A 19,378-nucleotide genomic window follows, 5' to 3' on the forward strand; every position below is an offset into this window, starting at 1 on the left:
AAGATGGACATTGCAATGTTCTTAATGCTCTGATGAGTATGGTGGGCATGAAAAAACACAGAAGCAAAAACCTAACCTGACACACCACACACACACATCCCACACACTCCTTGTAGGGAGACATCTTTTTCACAGTGCAATTCATAGCAGCGTTCCAAATCCTGGTTATATGAATGGACTAGAAGTGGGCGAGCCCACCGGCTAGCGCTTTAAGGTAGGAAGAGCATCACTAACGGGGATTAAGGAAGAAAATGGAGAAACAAACGCTTGGTTTCAGCACCTGGATTCTATGCTGGAAGGGTTGGCTTTTGAACTTCTTCATACAATCGTTTAAGTTTACATTTATCCAAGAACAAAAACCATTTAAAAGCGACCACTTCAGATGCTTCAACACCTTTTCAGGCTGCTGACTCACTCAAAGGCCAACATGTAAGCCGGACAAGGCCAAATGACTGACTGGAAACAAAATTGTGGCAACCTTAGAATTTCTGCTTTAATGGCAATCAGGTTTAAAAAATGTACAGTTCATCTTATCCATACTGTTTATTCCTTTATAAAAGGCAGAATCTCAGGAAAGCTTCTAGATGCATGCATAATGTAGAGGCTAATGTTTTCTGACAGTCCTTGGTTCCTGAAAGTTGAACTTCATCAGACGTGGTTCTAAACTTCTGTCCAAATAGTCATGAAGGGTATGTTTTTGCATCATGAGGTATTATCCCAGGGTGGGCACTCATCACCGGGAGACCACGGAAATCCACTTGTGCGAAGTGGCACGAGGAGCGTGGGTCAGTGGGTATTTTGCTGAAGGAGTAACACTTACACTTAACGAAGGGCTTCTCTGTAATAAATACCAGCGTGGGTTTGGTAGCTGTAAACGGTGGACAGCGATGACTACAGGCTGGACACCAGAACCCACCTCTACGAGCACTGTCTTTTCAGTAACAGCATGGAGAATACTGCATTGTTAGGACCCTTAACAGTTGCTGGAGACCATGTGCACTCACAAAGCCAGCGCACATTCCTGCTTTCTTTCTTTCTTTGCTTGTAGAGTGGCATAGAGAAAGATGTAAGTGCTAGATGCCAAGGATGGCTTTGGCAAACCAGTAAGGCATGCCGGTCCCGAGGCTACCCTAATACTGGTGAAGGCAGGGACCACAGGATATTTACAACTCACACTCTGTTCCCTCCTGAGTGGCCCTCCCACAAGCTTCCTATTCTGTAACAGCAGCTATATACACGTTGTGCACAGGACTACATGGAAGCAGAGGTCTGCATGAAGGACGTGGACCATCTTCAGGTTCTGCTTTTTTGCTAGTCAGACAGGATGTGAACGAAGGACACCGGAAAGACTCCCTTCCTCTCAGGCTGTCCTTCGATGTGCCCGATCTGCAGGGAGAAAAGAGACTGGTCAGGCTGGAGGCAGCAGGCTGCTGCCCTGGACAAGTGCAGTGAGGGACAGCCTGGCCCAACCTCGGTCCAGAGCCCAGGCTCACTTCTGCTCACAGAGCTCACAGATCAGACAATGCTTTAACAGAGCAACAAGCACAAAGTAGCCAGACAGAGTTTACAAAGATGCTCAGCACTTGAGCACGGACCCTACTGCACCTGCGCTGCAGCCCAGAGAGGTAGGAGAACCTGCCCAGGGTGCCCGGGCTTCAGGTTCCTCAGTCTGGGCTAGGCTGCCTTTCCAGCAGGGTGACTTCTAACAAATGTCTCTTATTTGTAAAATAGGTTTTAAGAAACTCCAACTCTCCTGGTGCCAGTGGCTCACTACCTGTAATCCTAGCTTTTCAGGAGGCTGAAGTATGAAGATCGTGGGTCAAAGCCAACCTGGGTAGCCATGTCCGTGAGACTCTTGTCTCCAGTTAATCACAGAAAACCAGAAGTGGAGTGGTGGTAGCTCAAGTGATAGAGTGCTAGCCTTGAGCAAAAGGAGCTCAGGAATGGTGATAGAGGCCCTGAGTTTAAGCCCCAGGACTAGCAAAACGAAATGAAACAAAAAGCAAACAAAAACCCCCAACTCTTTCAAGGCTTATGTGATTCGATTAGAACAGAAGAAATGAATACATGGAAGGGACCATTTTGTACATTTTACTCTGCTGGATATGGAGCAAAAGGCTGTTGGGACTCTCTTGAGTCTTATGGTGGCTTGTAGCCTCAAAGCTACAGTTACCTGCAAAAAAATTTTTTTTTTTTGGCTCCTGACTGGTGTGCTACCTCTATCTAATCCTTGTATAGAAAGTTGAACACAGGGTCTTGCATTTGCTAGGCTGGCGCTCTACCACTTAAGCCATGCCTCCAGCCAAGATTTTTCTTTAAGTTTTAAAAATCATGTCTACCTCAATTAAATTAGTGTCAATTGCATTAAAAAGAATCATACCAGACAGGAACCTTCAAGTGAAGGAACAAGAGAATCACGTGCAGTGGCTTGAAAGGCCAAATACTCAGAGGAGGTGACTTCAGAGCAGGACAACTCCTCCTCCCCCCACAAGGTAGCAAAGGGAACAGGAGCCTTGTCTAGCCTAGCGCTGTGCTCATAAGAGCCACCCACACTCATGGTTTCTTAGGTAGGAAGTGCCAGGGCCTGGTCTAGCCATCTTGTGAGGTCATTGTTGGCATCATGCAGTGACACATCAATGTTACCATGATGACAATTTCTTTTTTTTTGGGGGGGGTCCGGTCGTGGGGCCTGAACTCTGGGCCTGGGCGCTGTCCCTCAGCTCTTCAGCTCAAGGCTAGCGCTCTACTGCTTGAGCCACAGTGCCACTTCCAGCTTTTTTCTTTTTGCTTATGTGGTGCTGAGGAATCGAACTCAGGGCCTCATGCATGCAAGGCAAGCGGTCTACCGCTGAGCCACCTTCCCAGACCCATGATGACAATTTCTGTCACGTTGTGCCTGCAGAACTTTCCCAGGGATTGGTACTATAGATTCCTGGGAAATGCTCTTCTCCCCGATGTCTTAGCTGGAACCATTGGTTTCTCTGTAACAAAAATCACTGGCTGAGCGTAATGACATCAGCCGTGCACCACACTGCGCGGGATGCCATCTGTGGGGGCTGTCTCAGGTGTTCCTCAGGAACGGCTTACAGAGGGACATGCTGAATCAAGGCCACAGAGTGAGTAATGGATGTCACTGGGAAGTGCTTCTTGTCCAGCCTCTTGTCACTGTCCTAAGCAGGCTCGCTGGCAGGTGCTTGCAGGAAGCAGCTCAACTCTGCTGGCAGAAGCCAGAGAGACTATTGCCTGCCTGAGCACACTGCCCAATGGAGAAGAGCTGGCCAGGGCTGGGAATGTGGCTTAGTGGTAGAGTACTTGCCTTGCATGCATAAAGCCCTGGGTTGGATTCCTCAGTACCACGTACACAGAAAAAAACTGGAAGTAGTGCCATGGCTCGAGTGGTAGATGTGAGCCTTGAATAAAAATGAAGCCTAGGGATGGTACCAAGGCCCTGAGTTCAAACCCCAGGACTGGCAAAAAAAAGAAAAAAAGAAAAAAGGAAGTGCTGGCCAGCTCTGCCCTTGCAGCCCTAGTTCTCAACCTTGGAACTACTGACAGTTTGTGGTGGGGCTCCCTTGACATGGCATGGTGAGAGTTGCACCCCAGCTTCTACCCACTAGAGGCCAAAGGCCTCACTTTTCCCAAGTCCTGAGAGTAAAAGTATCTCCAGATACCGCTATTAGTCCTGGGAGAGAAGTTCCTCTTGGAGGAGCAGTGAGCAAATCCTGTTAAGCCATAGGCCTGAAGGAAGAAAGCCTTTTGCAAGTGGACACATGCTTCTGCTCAACTCTGGCCTGCGGACAGCACGGACCTCTCTTGGGACAAGGGGACTCAGGCTGCCACCACACAGAACTCCATGCTAACGCTGGGAAAGGTGCTCTGGCTGCCGGGCAGCTCCCATGGGGAAGCGTTCCCGCCTCGGCAGCTGGGCTCCTGGCTGCCCTGTGGAGAGACAGCAAGGCCGTCCCTTCCTCACATCTGGATGGCAGATTTGAACATAAAGGGAGATGTGAAGATATTTTCACTTAATCTTGTAAAATCATGTGAGGAAGGCATCAGGGCCACACTCGGCATTGCTCAGCAGCTGAGCCTCCATGGTCGACTCTGGCCTGAACAAGCGGAGCACTGTGGAAAGAGTGGAGCACACAGGTCTTCAGGCCAGGATCCACTCAAGAGTCTCCACTTCACATGCTTATTAACTACACGGCCACAGACAATGTGCTCAAGAAAAGGGAGTTTTGGCTGGGAAGGTGGCTCAGTGGTAGAGCGCGTGCCTTAGATGCATGAGGCCCTGGGTTCAATTCCTCAGCACCACATAAACAGAAAAAGCCGCAAGTGGCACTGTGGCTCAAGTGGTAGAGTGCTAGCCTTGAGCTGAAGAGCTGAGGGACAGCGCCGCCCAGGCCCAGAGTTCAGGCCCCACGACTGACCAAAAAAAAAAAAAAAAAGGAAAAGAAAAGTGAATTTTGCATCTTAAAAATTAGGTAACACCTTCAACATATGAAATTATGATAGGCTACCATGGGGAAAAAAACTCACGTAAATGTTAATTCTCAGCCAGGCATGCACGGTAGATCATGCCTGTAATCTTAGCCACTCAAGAAACTGAGATTGGGAAGATTGTGGTTTGAGGCTAGTCTGGGCAAAAATAATTGTGAGATCCCTATCTCAACGAACAATTGGGTGTGGTAGTGTGTGCCTTAGCATTCTAGCTATACGGAAGTAGTAGGACTGCAGTCTAGGCCAGTCTAGACAAAACAGCAAGACCCTAAAATGAGCAAAAAGGGCTGGTGATGTGGTTCAAATGGTAGGGTGCCTGAATAGATCGCAAAGCTCCTGAGCCTCAACTCTGATACTACCAAAACCAAAAAAAGTCAACTCCCTTGGCTATGTGCAAGAAATAGCTGCGTTTTTCTAGCACATACCAGAGACAGAAAAGGACAAACTCCTAGGTAAGCGATGTAGCTGGCAGGATCTATGCCTGAGAGGACTCTCTTCCCCATGGTATCTGCAGCACCCGAAGTAGGAGGTACCAGGGCGTGTGGAAAGGCTGGCAGGATGGATGAACAGGTGGTGAGAACCCAGGGCGCATGGAAAAGCTGGCTGGCTGGACGAATGGGCCAGTGCTGTACATACCCACCACTCCTGGTCCTCTTCCCCTGTGACAACAATCACTTCCCCCTCGATGAACGTGAGCTCGTCATCGTTGTCTGCCTGGCAGTCGTAAATGGTCTTCACACGCCTCACTTTGTTTTTCCCCTTCAACAAGAACAACAGCAAAAACCTGGATTTCAGCAGGGAGAACAGACTGATAGAGAAAAGACCTAAGCACTCTATATGGTGGGTGGCCTTAGGCAGGCGACGGCAATTTGCTGAGCCCCGATTTCCTCGACTGCAAGTGTGGGGAGGATGTTTGACAGCCTCTTCCTCCCCAGCATCCGCTGGTGCCTGTGCTGCTCGCTTGCTCCAGAGCAGCCAGTGACGGTGGCATCACAACTCAGATTTGTCCCCCTCCAGGGGACAGCCCTTCCCCCCGCCCCTCCCCCCATCCCTCCAGCCTCAGCTTGTACACATGACAGCAGAGTCTAAAAATGGTTTTAGGAAACATGATGTAAAAGCAAAATGTGCAGCCTGTGCATGTTGAATGTGCAGCATAAACAGATTTCTCTGTTCCCTCATGCAAAACAGCAGGTCAGGACGCGTTGGTGGACCAGAAGGTCCTGCATGATTCCCAAAACAGTTGTAATTTGTGACCAGTTTTTATTGGCTGGACTTCCAGTTCTTGGAAGACAAGGAGATGCACACAGAAACAGTGCCTTCTTAGGAATACCAGCTAACAAAATCATGTTCTGTCCCTCTTTGTCCCTAGTTTCTCCTGGCTGATCTCAGCTCCCGAGTTCCCGGGGGGAGCCTGTGGGGTCTGGGAAACCCAGAAGAACTGTGGCAGCGGCAGATTTTCATCTCCTGCTGACTCAGATGTGTTCATTTACAATGGTGGGCTTAGATAAGAAAACAGGAGTAGAATGCACACAGCATGAGCTGCAATTGTGCACACACAAAAAGGCTGGGTGCCCGTGTGGCGAGGGAGGATCTCCTGAGAACAGCATCACTGGATTAGCACTAGCCGTGGTGGTCTCTAGTGCACAAGAGGACAGGGTTTACTGTGTTTATCTTTCTTTGGTTTTGATGTGATACACTTCTGTTGTAGCCGTGTTTTATAATAAGAGATAGAGCTGTCCTGTGTAATAGGACGTCTGGCTTGCCCCCTCATTGTGCTCTTAACTTGGGGTATTCCTGCCTCATGGGGTGCAGCCATGTCTGGGGCCTGTAGACATTCTTGCTCTGCCTGATACTTGAGGAAACTGAGGCTGGAGGATGGCTAGTGTTCCATTTCTGTGGAACATCATGTTTCTAAAAATGGTTGCCAGGAAAAAAGGCTAAAAAAAAAAGCACTTGTACATGAAGATAAAGGGGAGGCATTGGAGGATGAGGAGAGTCTCAGGACAGTGATGGGATGTGGAGACTTGTTACAGAATTCTATCTGTGGAGGTCTCTGGGCTTTCCCCCTGGTTCCTTCAGCAAGGTTCAGTGAGAAGGAGAGTTAGAAACAACTCAGAGCTGGGAAACTGCTTTCTTAGGATCCCAGAAAATGTTTCTTCCCCAAGGTCGTGCCTTTTATCCTCTGTAAGTCTGGTAGTCTATCTGCTTCTCTGAGGATGAGTCACAGACACAGAGGTGAGTGCAATGCACATGTGTGCAATCTATGAGGCCCTGAACCAGGTCTGAGGCCTGTCGGAGTGCAAAGTCTGCATCACTAACCCCTAGGCTGTGTCCCACCCTTGTGCTTGAAGCAGAGCATGGACATGCAGCCAGATGGGTGAGGGAGTGCCCATTTCCTCATGTAAACTGGAGCAAGTGGCCTTCTGCCAATGTTCAAACTGCAGCAGAGCCCAGAGAGGCAGCTTAGTGGTAGAGCTTACCTAGGACACACAGGCTCTAGGTTTGACCCCCAAGTGCTGCAAAAGAAAAGAAACTGTGTAGACAGGAAGTGGAACTGTGGCTCATGTGGTAGAGCACTAACTTTGAAAAAAGCTCAGGGACAGCACACAGGCTGTGAGTTCAAGTACCACGACTGGCACACAAGAAAGAAAATGAAGAGAAGAAAAGAAAATGTGCAGACAGGGGTCAGAGTGCCTGAGCCCTGGTGCCACCCACCGTGTTGATCTTTCTGGGCAGTGGTACCGGCGTTTCTGGCAAAGTGGGTGTGAGGTCGTTGGAGTCTTCAGATGCTTGTTTCTGGATGGCGTCCCGGGACTGCACATGTGGGGACAGATCCCCTGGGTGTGATTTCTGAGTGACATCTGAGGGCTGCTGTGTCTTGGGGGAGACGTCACCTGGCTGTGACTTGGCCAGCAGGTCTCCCAGCTGTGGTTTGGGGGGCAGGTCCTTCATCTGTGGTTTGGGAGGTAAGTCTGAGAGCTGGGGCTTCGGTGGAAGGTCGCCCAGCTGTGGCTTGGGGGGCAGTTCTCCGGGCTTAGGTGGCAAATCTCCAATTTGGGGCTTGGGAGCCAGTTCTGTGGGCTTCGGGGGCAGGTCTGCAGGTGGTGGCTTCTGTGGTAACTCTGCCAACTGTGATGACTTCTGAAAAATTTCAGGTGGGACATTGGCTTTGTCCAGGGAGAGATGATGGCTCGTTTCTGTTTTCCTTAGTGCCACTGTGGGAGACAATGGGGGGGGGCAGTCAGGGAACTGTAAAGTATACTAACGAAGCTTTCCCATAAGCCTGTAGCCTCTGTGTAGCCATTTAAACCACCTTTGTGTTTCATTCTTGATTTTCCTACAGATACATTTCTGTTCTACAAATTGGTTTAGCAAAAGCATCTGCCATGCTTTAAAATTCCTTATCAGAAGAAGAGATATTCTGAAGGGGTCTTCTAGCCAGTTTTACAGCTGTACCATAATGTATTTCCCATTTTATATGATCCACGCAGCAAGAAATAACTACCTTCTTCCAACACCCCCTGCAGTGATATGCACCCACCTCGCAGTTATATGCACATGCCGATGAGACCAATGCAGACACTGGCCATCTGAAGGCTTGTGTTCTCTGCTTAACATATCCATTAAGTCCTGTCATTCTCTCTACCAGCTGCATCCTAGACCAGACTGTAGGCAATGCTACAATGCCAAAGTTGAACCATTTTCACAGTTTTCACAGCGCTTTGTCTATAGCTCTGGAGAGGAACACTTTAGATACTCAGGACAACACCAGTTTAGCTCAACCTCTTATTAGCTGTATGACGGTTGGGCATGTTATACACCCTTTCTGTGCCTCTTCATCTCTAAGACTCTCCTTGAATGGCTGTCATGAGAATTACGTGAATTAAGCTATGTAAAGAATTCACTGACAGGACCTGGCAGGCTGCAAACATTCTCTAAGAGCACAGTTATCATTATTGTTAAACAGAGTTCCTTGAGCCAAGATTCCTTATTTCAGAATTCTTGTTCTGGGTACAGAGGTCAAGCGCTTAGCTTACACTCAGGGAGGAAATGGCCATACAAGGGGTACTGAGTGAATCAAATAAAGAACTTCACCTTTAAAACAGAACACACTTAGAAAACAATCTGTAGAAGACAGAGGAGACAAAAAGGAGAAGAAACCCTAAAGTTGTGAGTTGTCAGGGAGGTGCAGCAGAGCTATTTTTGCTGGTGGCTCACACCTATAATCCTAGCTACTCAGGAGGCTGAGATCTAAGGATTGCAGTTTGAAGCCAACTCAGGCAGCAAAATCAGTGAGACTCATCTCCAATTAACCACTAAAAAGCCAGAAGTGGAGCTGTGGCAAAAGTGGTAGAGTCCTTGAGCAAAAGCAGCTCAGGGACAGAGCCTAGGCCCTGAGTTCCAGCCCCAGGACCAGCACACACACACACACACGCACACACACGCGCGCGCGCACACACACACGCACGCACGCACGCACACCTGCAAAGCCCCAAACAAAAGAACAATCAAAAACTACCACCAACAAAACACAGCCCGATAGACTCAGCAGTCAAGGGTTGTGGGTCAACCTTGTGGCTTCCGCTATGTCACCTAAGACTTCTGAGGTAACACCTGACCTAAGAGTTTGGAGAAGGGTGAACTTCAACTAAGAGGGCTTGCTGCTGATGGCACTGCCCACCTTGCTACCCTGCCACTCTGCACGTCCGTTGAGATCTTACACAGGACTGAGTGAAACAGGCGTCTCTGAAGGGAAGCTGTGTCTCTAAAGGTAAGCAGGCTATACGATCACTTACATTGTAACAAGGAGGGTAAAATTTTAGGAGGCTGAACAGTATTGGAAGGATTATGGAAGACAAAAGACCTGCTCAAAGTGGAATGCCTGCCTGGGAAACAGTCTATAGACAAGCTTTCATGTGCTTGGCAGAGCCCGGCATCCCCACTCTGCATGGCAGATGCCACCCTCTTACCCTCTTGCTAGGGGTTTGCTGAAGCACGCTTTCACTCTGCTTACAGAGCCTGATGGGGCCAGCAGGATTTCCCACTTCTCAGCTGGGGAATTGGGTCTCTTGCCCCAAATCACAGTAAGTGAGTCCAAGAGCTCAGACTGGCTCCTAATCTCTGATCAAAACTAAGAAAGGGGAACGAATGGTCCCTGGGGGTCATAATAATATGTCTTACAACTCACAGATGTTTGAGTTTATAAATGCAATAGGCCCACGATATCTAGGACTCTATGGTCCCAAGGAGACAGCTGCTAAGGAAAAATCATGCATCAGGAGGCAGAATTCAGTGCTGTACTTCAGATGCTTGACTCATTTTCCCATAGCATCACTTCTGCTAAAAGACATCCTGCCTTTCAAAACACCCCTCAGATTTTTACTTTATCACTTAAACATGTTAACAAGGTTTTTTTTTTTTTACCTTGCTTTTGGGACATTGTTTAATTTTTGGGAGACGTATTTCTCCCCCAAATTGAAACACAACTGAAATAATGTGGGGCCAGGAGCTTTGCTGCATCAATGGCGCTCTACTGCCAGTGTGTATGTGAATTTAAAGTTTCCTTTGATTTAAAAGACATTGTTTTTAACCATGCTTGGTCAAAACCACATGTAAGAAATCTGTAAATAGGGTGGCTGTCTGCTACTTCCTGGGCCTCTACCACACACCACATGCCTGGCAGTCCTCTAGACATTTGGAAGATGAGTGAACAACAGAGATCCCTGTCCCAGCAGATATGGTCACAATTTAGATACCTGTGAACATGAACAAGATCAGTCTTACCTTTCTGAGGTAGTTTGGGAAGAACTCTGGGGCCAAGGGCCGTCTTTGCAGAACTGGTGCTAATAAACAACAGTAGTTAGGATCTAAGTGGGCTACAATACCAACAGAGATTAAACTAACCCAAAGGCATTGATAGAATTACCTAAAGACTCCTCTCAGTTTTTTTTTTAAACAAAAGATCACTGTCTACTTTCCGTATTTCAGTTTGTACTGCTGAAGAAATGCAGGGGAAGGGTGTAGAAAAAAAGTTCCCATTAACAATAAAGTCAAGCATTCCACACCATGGTCCTTCCAGAGGTGAAAATGTACACACAGCGCACTGTGGCTCCTATGTAGGGTAGAATACTCCCTCCCTCCACAAAGCAGCCCCCAAACCCCATTTCAGACAGGGAAACTGAGGTGTGTGGAGTATCGCTGGCCAGCAGGGGTCTCCAGGCTGCTCAGTGGTGGAAGTGAAATCAAGCTGTGTGGGTCCCTGAGTGCTTCCTTCCTCCTCACCTTACAGCTTGCTTTCACAAGCCTCCAGGCTTGCTCTTGGCAGGGGCCTCCTTGTGGAGGACATGTAAATAAGCAGGGGAAAAAAACACCCAAGTCGCTGGCACAGAAGTGCGTACCATGCTTCCTGAACAATCAAACTCGGCATCAACTAGCTAGAAGTCATGCCGTCCCGTTAATGAGAGCCGGGAGAGCACTCAGAGGCTCCAGGCTGTGCACACAAGGAATACAAGCAGCAAGTGCCCATGCCATGATCTAGGGCCTCTGGTTGCCTGAAAGATGGCACTTGTTCTTCTTTATGCTAACTGCATTTGAGTGGGAAAGAGCAAGCCAAACCACCCAATCAACCAACCCACGAGAGTTCAGGGGAGATGAGACTCATGTGTGCTCGTCTTCTGCTTGGCTCTGGGATGCCTGGTTCTGCCTGCTTTCCCCCAGCTTCTGATGACCTTAATGCTGCTGAGGTGAAGCCACAGTGCAAGAGAAGGCGTGCACATGACAGGTTGGAAGACTGAGAACAAACTCAGGCTGAGTATATGAAGGAGCCTGGGACATGGAGTGTGGAGGAAGGGAGAGAGAACTTGGACAGCCACTAAACCATTTTGGGGGTTAGTTTTCTCACTTGTGAAACTGAAGACCACGGTAGTTTGCTGTATCTCTATACAGATCAAAATAGTGGCATTAAAAAAAAAGGCGTCGGGGGGGGGGAGGTTTAGATGTGGTACACATCTCCAACCCCAGCTATGGGGAGGCAGAGATGAAAGAACCATAACATGAGGCCAACTTGGGAAAAAAAGTGAGAACCTATCTCATAAAACAAGCTAGAAATAGGATTCATGCCTACAATCCCTGCTATACAGGAGGAGGAGGAAGGAGGATTTGAGAAACAAAAGCACGAGACCCTACCTGGAAAATAAATGAAAAAGGGCTGGAGGCATGGCTCAAGTGGTAGAACACCTGCCTAATATAAGGATAAGGCCCCAAACCTTAGTACTATCAAAAAAAATTTCTTTTCACATCTTCAATGGATTGTACAAATCAGCTTCTGACCCTGCCCTCAGCTGAAATTTCGTATCTAGACGTGGCTCTGGGTCCGGATCTCAGCTCACTTCCACAGGAAGCCATCTGGGAGGGGGCTCTGTGAACACTGCTCTAGGAAGGTCTACCAAGGCACCCCATTTCAGTGAAAGGACGGGAGAAAACAGTACTGTTCCGCCCAGCCACAAACGTCTTGCAAACTGGGAACCCAGGAAGAGCCTCCCACGTCTCTTTGGAGATCTCCAGGGCACTGGACTGTCTCGAGGAGTACCTTTTCATTTTCACTCTTTCAAAGGGCCAAGAACAAAGAACAGTTACTTCGTTACAACACCAAATGAACTCTGAGGGCCTAATGAGAGTTTGGTCCAGACCTCTGTAGGCCTGACTGGACAGCAGGGAATGGAGGCTCTGCTGCCAGTCACTGTGTGGACAAGGCGGGGCCACGGCCGACCTATGCCAGCCTAGGACGCTTTATTGCAGCCCAGGAGCCCAATGCCACCCCAGTGAGCATTCAGTTTCCATAACCTGTGCTGCCAGCTCACCACATTTCAAATATTGCTGGGAAAACAACTAAAAGCCACTTCTAGAACTTAGTCCACTGCAACTATGAGCTAGCGCTTGGGGCAGCTTACCTTGACTGCTGAGACAGCCCCTCAAACTTGTTCGCAGCTTTACTTGAAGATGACGCTGGACCCACATCATTACCTGCAAGGAGAATGCAAAGTTGAAAGTGGCACCTCAGACACGGGGGCAACATGGGGAGGGGTGCGGAGGGACGAAGGTGGTACTGGCAGCCCTGACACCCACGAGAGCTTTTAAAGTCAGAACAGTAAACAAAACAAAGCGTTACTTTGGGCTTTTTTTTTTTTTTAATTGCAGGCAGAGGAGACTGTCAACGAGGTGAGCAGCCTTCCCCTTGGCCATGCCTCTCAGATCACGGGGATTTGATGATGTCCCAGTAGCTCAGTGTCCAGGGCTTGGCCTGGTCTCAGTGGAGACCGGCAGGCTGAGAGACTCACCTCTAGTAGCCAATCAGATGACAGGCCTAGCTCCCAAGTACGGGCATGTGTGTGGTTAGTTTCAGCCAGTCCTCACCTCAGCCACTTGCCAACTCACCTTTCAGCAGAATGTTAACACTCATTAAGCACCTACTATGTGCCAAGTATGAATGCCAAGAGGCACACATAAAAGAAGGTAAAATGTCACTACATTCAAAGAGCTTAGCATCTGGCGTGAGAGACTTACACACAGAAAGCATGTAATCGTGTGGAATGAAAAGAGCACTGAGTTGGGCTGTCCTCTGGGAAAATGACAAGGATATAGTGTTAAAGTCTAGCCAGTGAGAGGGGGTGGGGGGGCTATCCTTGGAGGACACTGCACCTCCACAATGGCAAAACCAGAGACACACAGGTAGACAGAAGTGCGCTGAGCCCAGGAGGACAAAAGATGAACTGGAATAAACGTGGGCTTTTCTGTGACCATTCCAGAGTGGAAGGGCAGAGGGGGACAGGACTGAGGCCCCCAGCTGCCAAGTACCTGGAGGAAGCTGGACGAGGGAAGCTGACCATCAGCTGCCCTCAAAATCCTTTCTCATCTATCCTGCCACTCTTCCCCACAGCACAAGAGACTGGCATGGCATTCTGCTTTTTAAAGATAAGGAAATGAGGTCAAATGTCCACATGGCTGCAAGCATCGTGAGCCCTGACCTTGTCTATGTGCTCTTCACACCCCATTGTGATACTCCAATAGTCACATTAGTAACAGCAGCTATCATTTACTGAGTGCTTACTATACCTTACAAGGTATTATGCCAAGTACCTCCAAGTAACTTCGCTCATGAGATATAGTCACCTCTTCCATTGCATACATGGATAAACATATAGAGAGGGAGAATAATGTGTTCAAGGGTTAGTGCTGGGACACAGAGCTTTGAACTCCCTGCTGAAGCTTGACCAAAGCCACTCAATGGGAGAGGCTGGCAGTGCTGAGACAAGCTCCTGAGGGGCTGTGTTGTCGACTCTAGGATATGGAGATTAAAGGAGACAAGCAAAACTGGCAGTACTAGCACCAAAGACCTTTAAACCTGACTCCTGCTTCATTTGAGTAAGATCCTCCTCCTAACTGTGCCCGGGCCTGATACTCTGGACTTGTTTGGGTCTTTCAGGAGCCACGGAAAGGCAGGCATCTCTGGCCCTGTGCTCCACGCTGGGTCCACATAGCCTGGTCCCAAATTACATGCTTCAGACTGGAAGGAGCCCTCGCAGGGAATGTCTGGGGAATACACAGCTCCTTTTCATGCAGGAGGCATTTCCAAGTGATGCTTAACATACGTGTGTACTCCCTGACCACTTACAGTGGCTTTCCAGGTAAGATTTTTATGCCTGTATAATTCTGCCACTCTTACTTCTTCCCTTCCCCAGGGCCTGTCCCGGTTCACTCTTGTTGAATTCCCACAGACTATTCAAAGAACGAATCATAGGCAGAGAACTGTCCTAGGCCAGCCTGACAGCACCCTCCTGGGGAGAGGTTACAGATAAGGCTCTGGAGGCCAACACAGGGTTTCACTTCCAGAGGAGCCACTGACACGGGAGGTGTGACATGGGAGGACATGTTCTAGTTAGCCTCCATTTCAACAACTGGACCTCGACACTAGGTGGTTGTGAGCATGGAGGTGGACTGGGGTTGCAGGGCACAGTGCCGGAAGCACTAGGGAAGTGTGACATCAATTCTTCTCCACAGCTCTTTGGTAGAAGTTAACAGAAATGACACTGACACATTCAGTAGGTGAGCACCTCCAAGACAGTGAGTTCCTCATGTGTAATCTCGTTTTCTAGCATAATGTCTACCGGTCATCAACCGGCTCCTGTTGCAAAAAGATGGGACTCAGTTTCTCCCACACCTGGGTGGGAAGCCACCTGTAATGGACTGACAATAATGCTGTTTTTCTCATAGTGAGGCAAAGGCTGGCTACCTGTTGTGCTGGGGGAGAAAAGCTTGTCTAGAAAAAATTTAGAAAATTTGATGGTGCTGATAAAGAGGAGAATGAAGAGCAAATATAAGGAAGCAGTGAAATGCATTTGTGTCTTTCTTGTATGCAATTTGGAAAGGTCCTTGGTATGTCATACAGATTTGTGAGAGCTGGATACAGATATTGGGCAGCAAAGGAAAGAACCCGTGGGCATGACTCTTGGCCACTGATGTAGCTCATAAGGTGCAGGCTGAGTTGATGGAGAAGGCAAGAGCATGAGCTCAGTAATACAGCAAACAGACCCCAGAAGCTTTTGGAACAGCAACGTAGTTATGTGCTGTGGAATCAGAGTCCAATCTCTATTCTGAAGTCACTCAGTTTGTGCTAGTAAGCACATCATTTGTCTTCTACTTGCACCAATCCTCATCTGTAAGTTGGGGACAATGACAGTTGCAATGTTTAAGGATGGCTATGAGGGCCCAACACAAACGTGTGAGGAAACTATACCTGCTCTATCTCCATGAAAAATGTATCTATGTCTGTGTCTACAGTTTTACAGGCCAGTGATCACCTAGGCAGGGATTGGTAGAACGTGGGCCAGAACTCAGGCTTCTGGAATGCTCACCCAGTGGACACATGGTCTCCCATAATGTGCGCTGCAAGACTGCCTCTCAGTGCGGAAGGATGAAAATCCCTTGGGGAACTGCTGCCACTCCAAGCATCTCAGGTGCAAGAACAGGATTCATTTTAGGCCTACCATAAACAAGCTGAGTGGCTGTGCTTCCTTCTTTGCTTTTTCCCGTGAGCCTCTTGCACTGTCCTATCCAAAGTCCATGTTCAGCCACAGCATCTGATCTGATTATGAATGCTGAGATCACAATCCCAGACTTCATCTTACTTTGCTATCTTTACTCTACTCTTGGTGTTCATTTCCTTATTATTTAAGCTGTGTTCAAATGTGTCATCTGCCTTGTAGTAGGTCATTAAAAAGGAGGTTTAATGAAATGCTGCGATCCTCATAAAACTCAAGATCGTCCATTGGCCTGTCTCCTTAACAAAAGCCTGCCTGCCTTAAAGGTTTCCTGAGAGGCTGAGGCTTTCCAGGAGAGGCACCCAGCAGAGGACTTCAGTATGCGAGGCTTGGGCCATTCTGGGTGACCATCCCTGCCTGAACCAGATGAGCCGCACACCAAGTGGAGTACACAGGAAGAGAAACAACTGAGGACAGGTGAGACAGGAAGTAGACTGGGTCATCTACTTTGTCAGGCCCACAGCTGTCACATGAAATGGAAGACAGCCAGTGGACAGGGGGAGGAATGTGGGTTTTTGGCCATATAAGAAACAAATCCTGGGACTGGGAAGGTGGCTCAGTGGTAGAGCACTTGCCTTGCATGCCTGAGTCCCTGGGTTCGATTCCTCAGCAACACATAAGCAAAAAGAAAAAAGCCGGAAGTGGCGCTGTGGCTCAAGTGGTAGAGCGATAGTCTTGAGCTGAAGAGCTGAGGGACAGCGCCTAGGCCCAGAATTCAGGCCCCACAACCGGACGCCCCCCCCCCCCCAAAAAAAGAAAAGAAACAAATCCTAGACTCAAATACCAGCTGAGAGAACAGGTAAGTTATTTAACCTGAGCCTAGTGTCCTTAAGGCTGAGGGAATGGCATGTCATACTGTATGGATGTGGTCATGGAGAAGTTAATATATGCAAACCATTTAATTCACTGCCTGGTACTCTGTGAGGATGCTTACAAGGGTTAACCTTATAGGAGCTAGGTGTCAGTATAATCCTAGCTGCTCAGGAGATTGAGATTTGAGGATTGTGGTTCAAAGCCAATCTGGGCAGGAAACTGCATGAGAGTCTCATCTTTAATTAAACACTGGAAGTAGCTCAGATAGTAGAATATTAGCTTTGAGTGAAAAAGCTAAGGGACAGTGCCCAGCCCTGAGTTCCAGCACCAGTACTGGTTGAAGGTAGGCAGGTAGGAAGCAGGCAGGCAAGTAGGTAGGTTGGCTTTTACTTAAGGGTTCTTTTTTTTTGGTTAGTTGTGGGCCTTGAACTCTGGACCTGGGTGCTATCCCTCAGCTTTTTAGCTCAAGGCTAGCGCTCTTTTTTTTTTGGTCCAGTCGTGGGGCCTGAATGCTGTCCCTCAGCTCTTCAGCTCAGGGCTAGCGCTCTACCACTTGAGCCACAGCGCCACTTCTGGCTTTTTTCTTTTTGCTTAGGTGGTGCTGAGGAATCGAACACAGGGCCTTATGCATGCAAGGCAAGCGCTCTACCACTGAGCCACCTTTCCAGCTCCTACTTAAAGGTTCTTAATGATGAATTTTCATTTTCTTTTTTCTTATGGGCCTTAAAACCCACACCAGGAATTTTATTATTATTATTATATTATTATTATTATTAGTAGTAGTCCTGGAGATTTAACTTAGGGCCTTAAGCTTGTTAGATAAGTACTCTACTGCTTAAGTCATTTTTGCTTTTAGTTAATTTATTTGAAGAGTCTTGTACTAACTTTCCCCATGCATGCCGCAAACCCCAGCTTCCAGAATAACTCGAATTATAGGCCTCACCATGCCCAGCTTGCTTTTGAAATAGGGCTCACTAATTTTTGCCCAGGCTAGCACTGAACTGGGATTCCCTTGTGTCTACCTCCTAAGTATTATTACATGAACCACTGTGCTTGGCTCTGTACCAATAATTTCTGAAGGCATAAAATGGATTATGGAATGTTAGGAAGAGAAAGCCTATGTCATGAAGTGAGACCATCTATGCAGGTGGTGCACTACAGGTTATGCTTTTGGCCTTCACTAAAGGGTACCTCAATGTCTTTGCCTTGGTTATTTTTCTCGTCTGTTCCATTCACCTTCCAAGGCTAAACACAAGCTCTACTTCCTCCTTAAACTGTCTTCCACCTTTTCCTTAAAGGCTAGTGTTGAATGCTGGGCAGTATTACTGCTCAGGATAGAGCAAAGAATGAATGTTAGGGGAGGCCGGGCTTGTCAGTATGACTGCTCTGCAAGTAAGCTGAACTATGATACCTGAGTCCAGAAAGAGGGAGGTGATGGGAGAAACTCCCAACAGCCCAGGCTTTAAAGTGAGACAGGTGTAAGAGGCTGCTGTGATGCAGGTAGGTTGCCAGGGTGATGACCAGATTAGGAAAAGAGTCTATACCAATGTATTAAGACTTTTGAGAAGAAATCACCACGAGAAATCCAGGTACGTGCTAAATGCGATGTCAAAAATCCTTGTAAGAAAGAGGCCAAGAGGGTTTTAAGAGCTCAGAGGGAAAACAGCAAGGTGATTTGAGGTCCGACACAATTCCAGAGTGCCTGGAGTCACCAGAGGTTGATAAAGGCAAGGGCAGAGCTTTTCTGTAAACCCTTGGGAGCGAGCACAGGCCTGCAAGATTTTGAACTTGGCAGACTCCAGAACTTAATAGAATAGTTTGTTTTTGAAGCATGTGTCACAGTGGCTTTAAGAAACTTGTGCAGGTTTCTGATATCAACTACTTATCAAGCAAAGTGTTAGGCTGAGTGTGATAGTAATAGGAACTATCACTCATTGGGTGCTTTCTATGTTCTGGGTCTTGCCCTCTAAGTCCTTCTCACTTCATCCTCATGATAATTGTATACCATATAGGTACAAGTCCTGTTTTATGGCTAAACAATGTAAGAACTTGCTAACATAAGAAGTGGTGAGGATGGGACCAGAATGTGGGTATTTTGACACCAGGGACACACTAGGGACTCTGTTCTCATGTGAGGAGACAACACCTATGGCCTCTTGAGGAGTCCTACCCTCTGGGAAAGACAGGGGAGGAAGCAGAGCCAATAGGGAACCCCTGGACCAGAAGCAGTGACTGGTATGTGTTTGGGGAGGGGAGAGGGTGTTGGGCTGGGCCTTTTAACCAAGTCCCAGGACAGCAGGGCTTTGATGAATAAGCATCAGCCCAGGTAGATAGATGGAAGGACATTCTAGGCTGAGGGCATGTCATGAGTGAAGACTTGGCCTGGTGAGAAAACTGTGGTCTGAGAACCCACTATATCTCATCTGGCAGACATACCCTATTCTGAAGGTAGATGGATGGTGAGGCCTGAGGAGAGCAAGTAAGTTAGTCCTCTGCTACCTTCTTAGCTTCTGGGTACCTCAGAGTCCCAGGTCTCTAGGGGTGGGAGGTTCAGGGGAATGGAGGAAGATGATGGGAAGATGCTGCCTAGAGGTTAGTCCTCTCCGTGTCTTGTTAGTGACCGGCGTGATCTCTGCCTTTGGCTCATGGAATACAATGTTAGCAGGACACAGGTGACAGGCTCAATAAAGCACAGACAGCAGGACCAGAGCCAAGTTTAGCCTGCTATGTCCATGCATACACATACTTCCATTACGGATTCATCTGCGGCTGAGTCTATCTTACACATGTGCCACACAGACAACAGCCTTGATGATTCTAGAACTAACATTCAGGGTTGTGGATGGTAACCAAAGTTGGTCATGTGCACAAATATTACACTTGCTAAGGACAGTCTTGAGGGCAGGCTGTAGGCCAGGGTGCATGGTAGATGATCGAGGCCTCAACCCATGAAAGGCCCACTGCTTCCTGAT

General features: G+C 48.0%; 1 protein-coding gene across 3 annotated transcripts in view; it reads right to left on the reverse strand.

Moving 5' to 3' along the window:
* Positions 1 to 468: 468 nt before the first annotated feature.
* Positions 469 to 19,378, reverse strand: part of Asap1 (ArfGAP with SH3 domain, ankyrin repeat and PH domain 1) — a 297,167-nt gene continuing 278,257 nt past the window's right edge. For all 3 annotated transcript variants that reach the window (XM_013025186.1, XM_013025185.1, XM_013025187.1), the window contains 5 exons: positions 12,447 to 12,519; positions 10,282 to 10,340; positions 7,213 to 7,712; positions 5,134 to 5,256; positions 469 to 1,386 (listed from right to left, as the gene is read on the reverse strand). In XM_013025186.1, the coding sequence (XP_012880640.1) occupies positions 1,312 to 1,386; positions 5,134 to 5,256; positions 7,213 to 7,712; positions 10,282 to 10,340; positions 12,447 to 12,519 (830 nt within the window). In that variant the 3' untranslated portion in view covers positions 469 to 1,311. The remainder of the gene's footprint in view (positions 1,387 to 5,133; positions 5,257 to 7,212; positions 7,713 to 10,281; positions 10,341 to 12,446; positions 12,520 to 19,378) is intronic.

Source organism: Dipodomys ordii, unplaced genomic scaffold (genome assembly GCF_000151885.1).
Source record: "Dipodomys ordii isolate 6190 unplaced genomic scaffold, Dord_2.0 Scaffold82, whole genome shotgun sequence".
In the NCBI taxonomy this organism is placed as follows: domain Eukaryota; kingdom Metazoa; phylum Chordata; class Mammalia; order Rodentia; family Heteromyidae; genus Dipodomys; species Dipodomys ordii.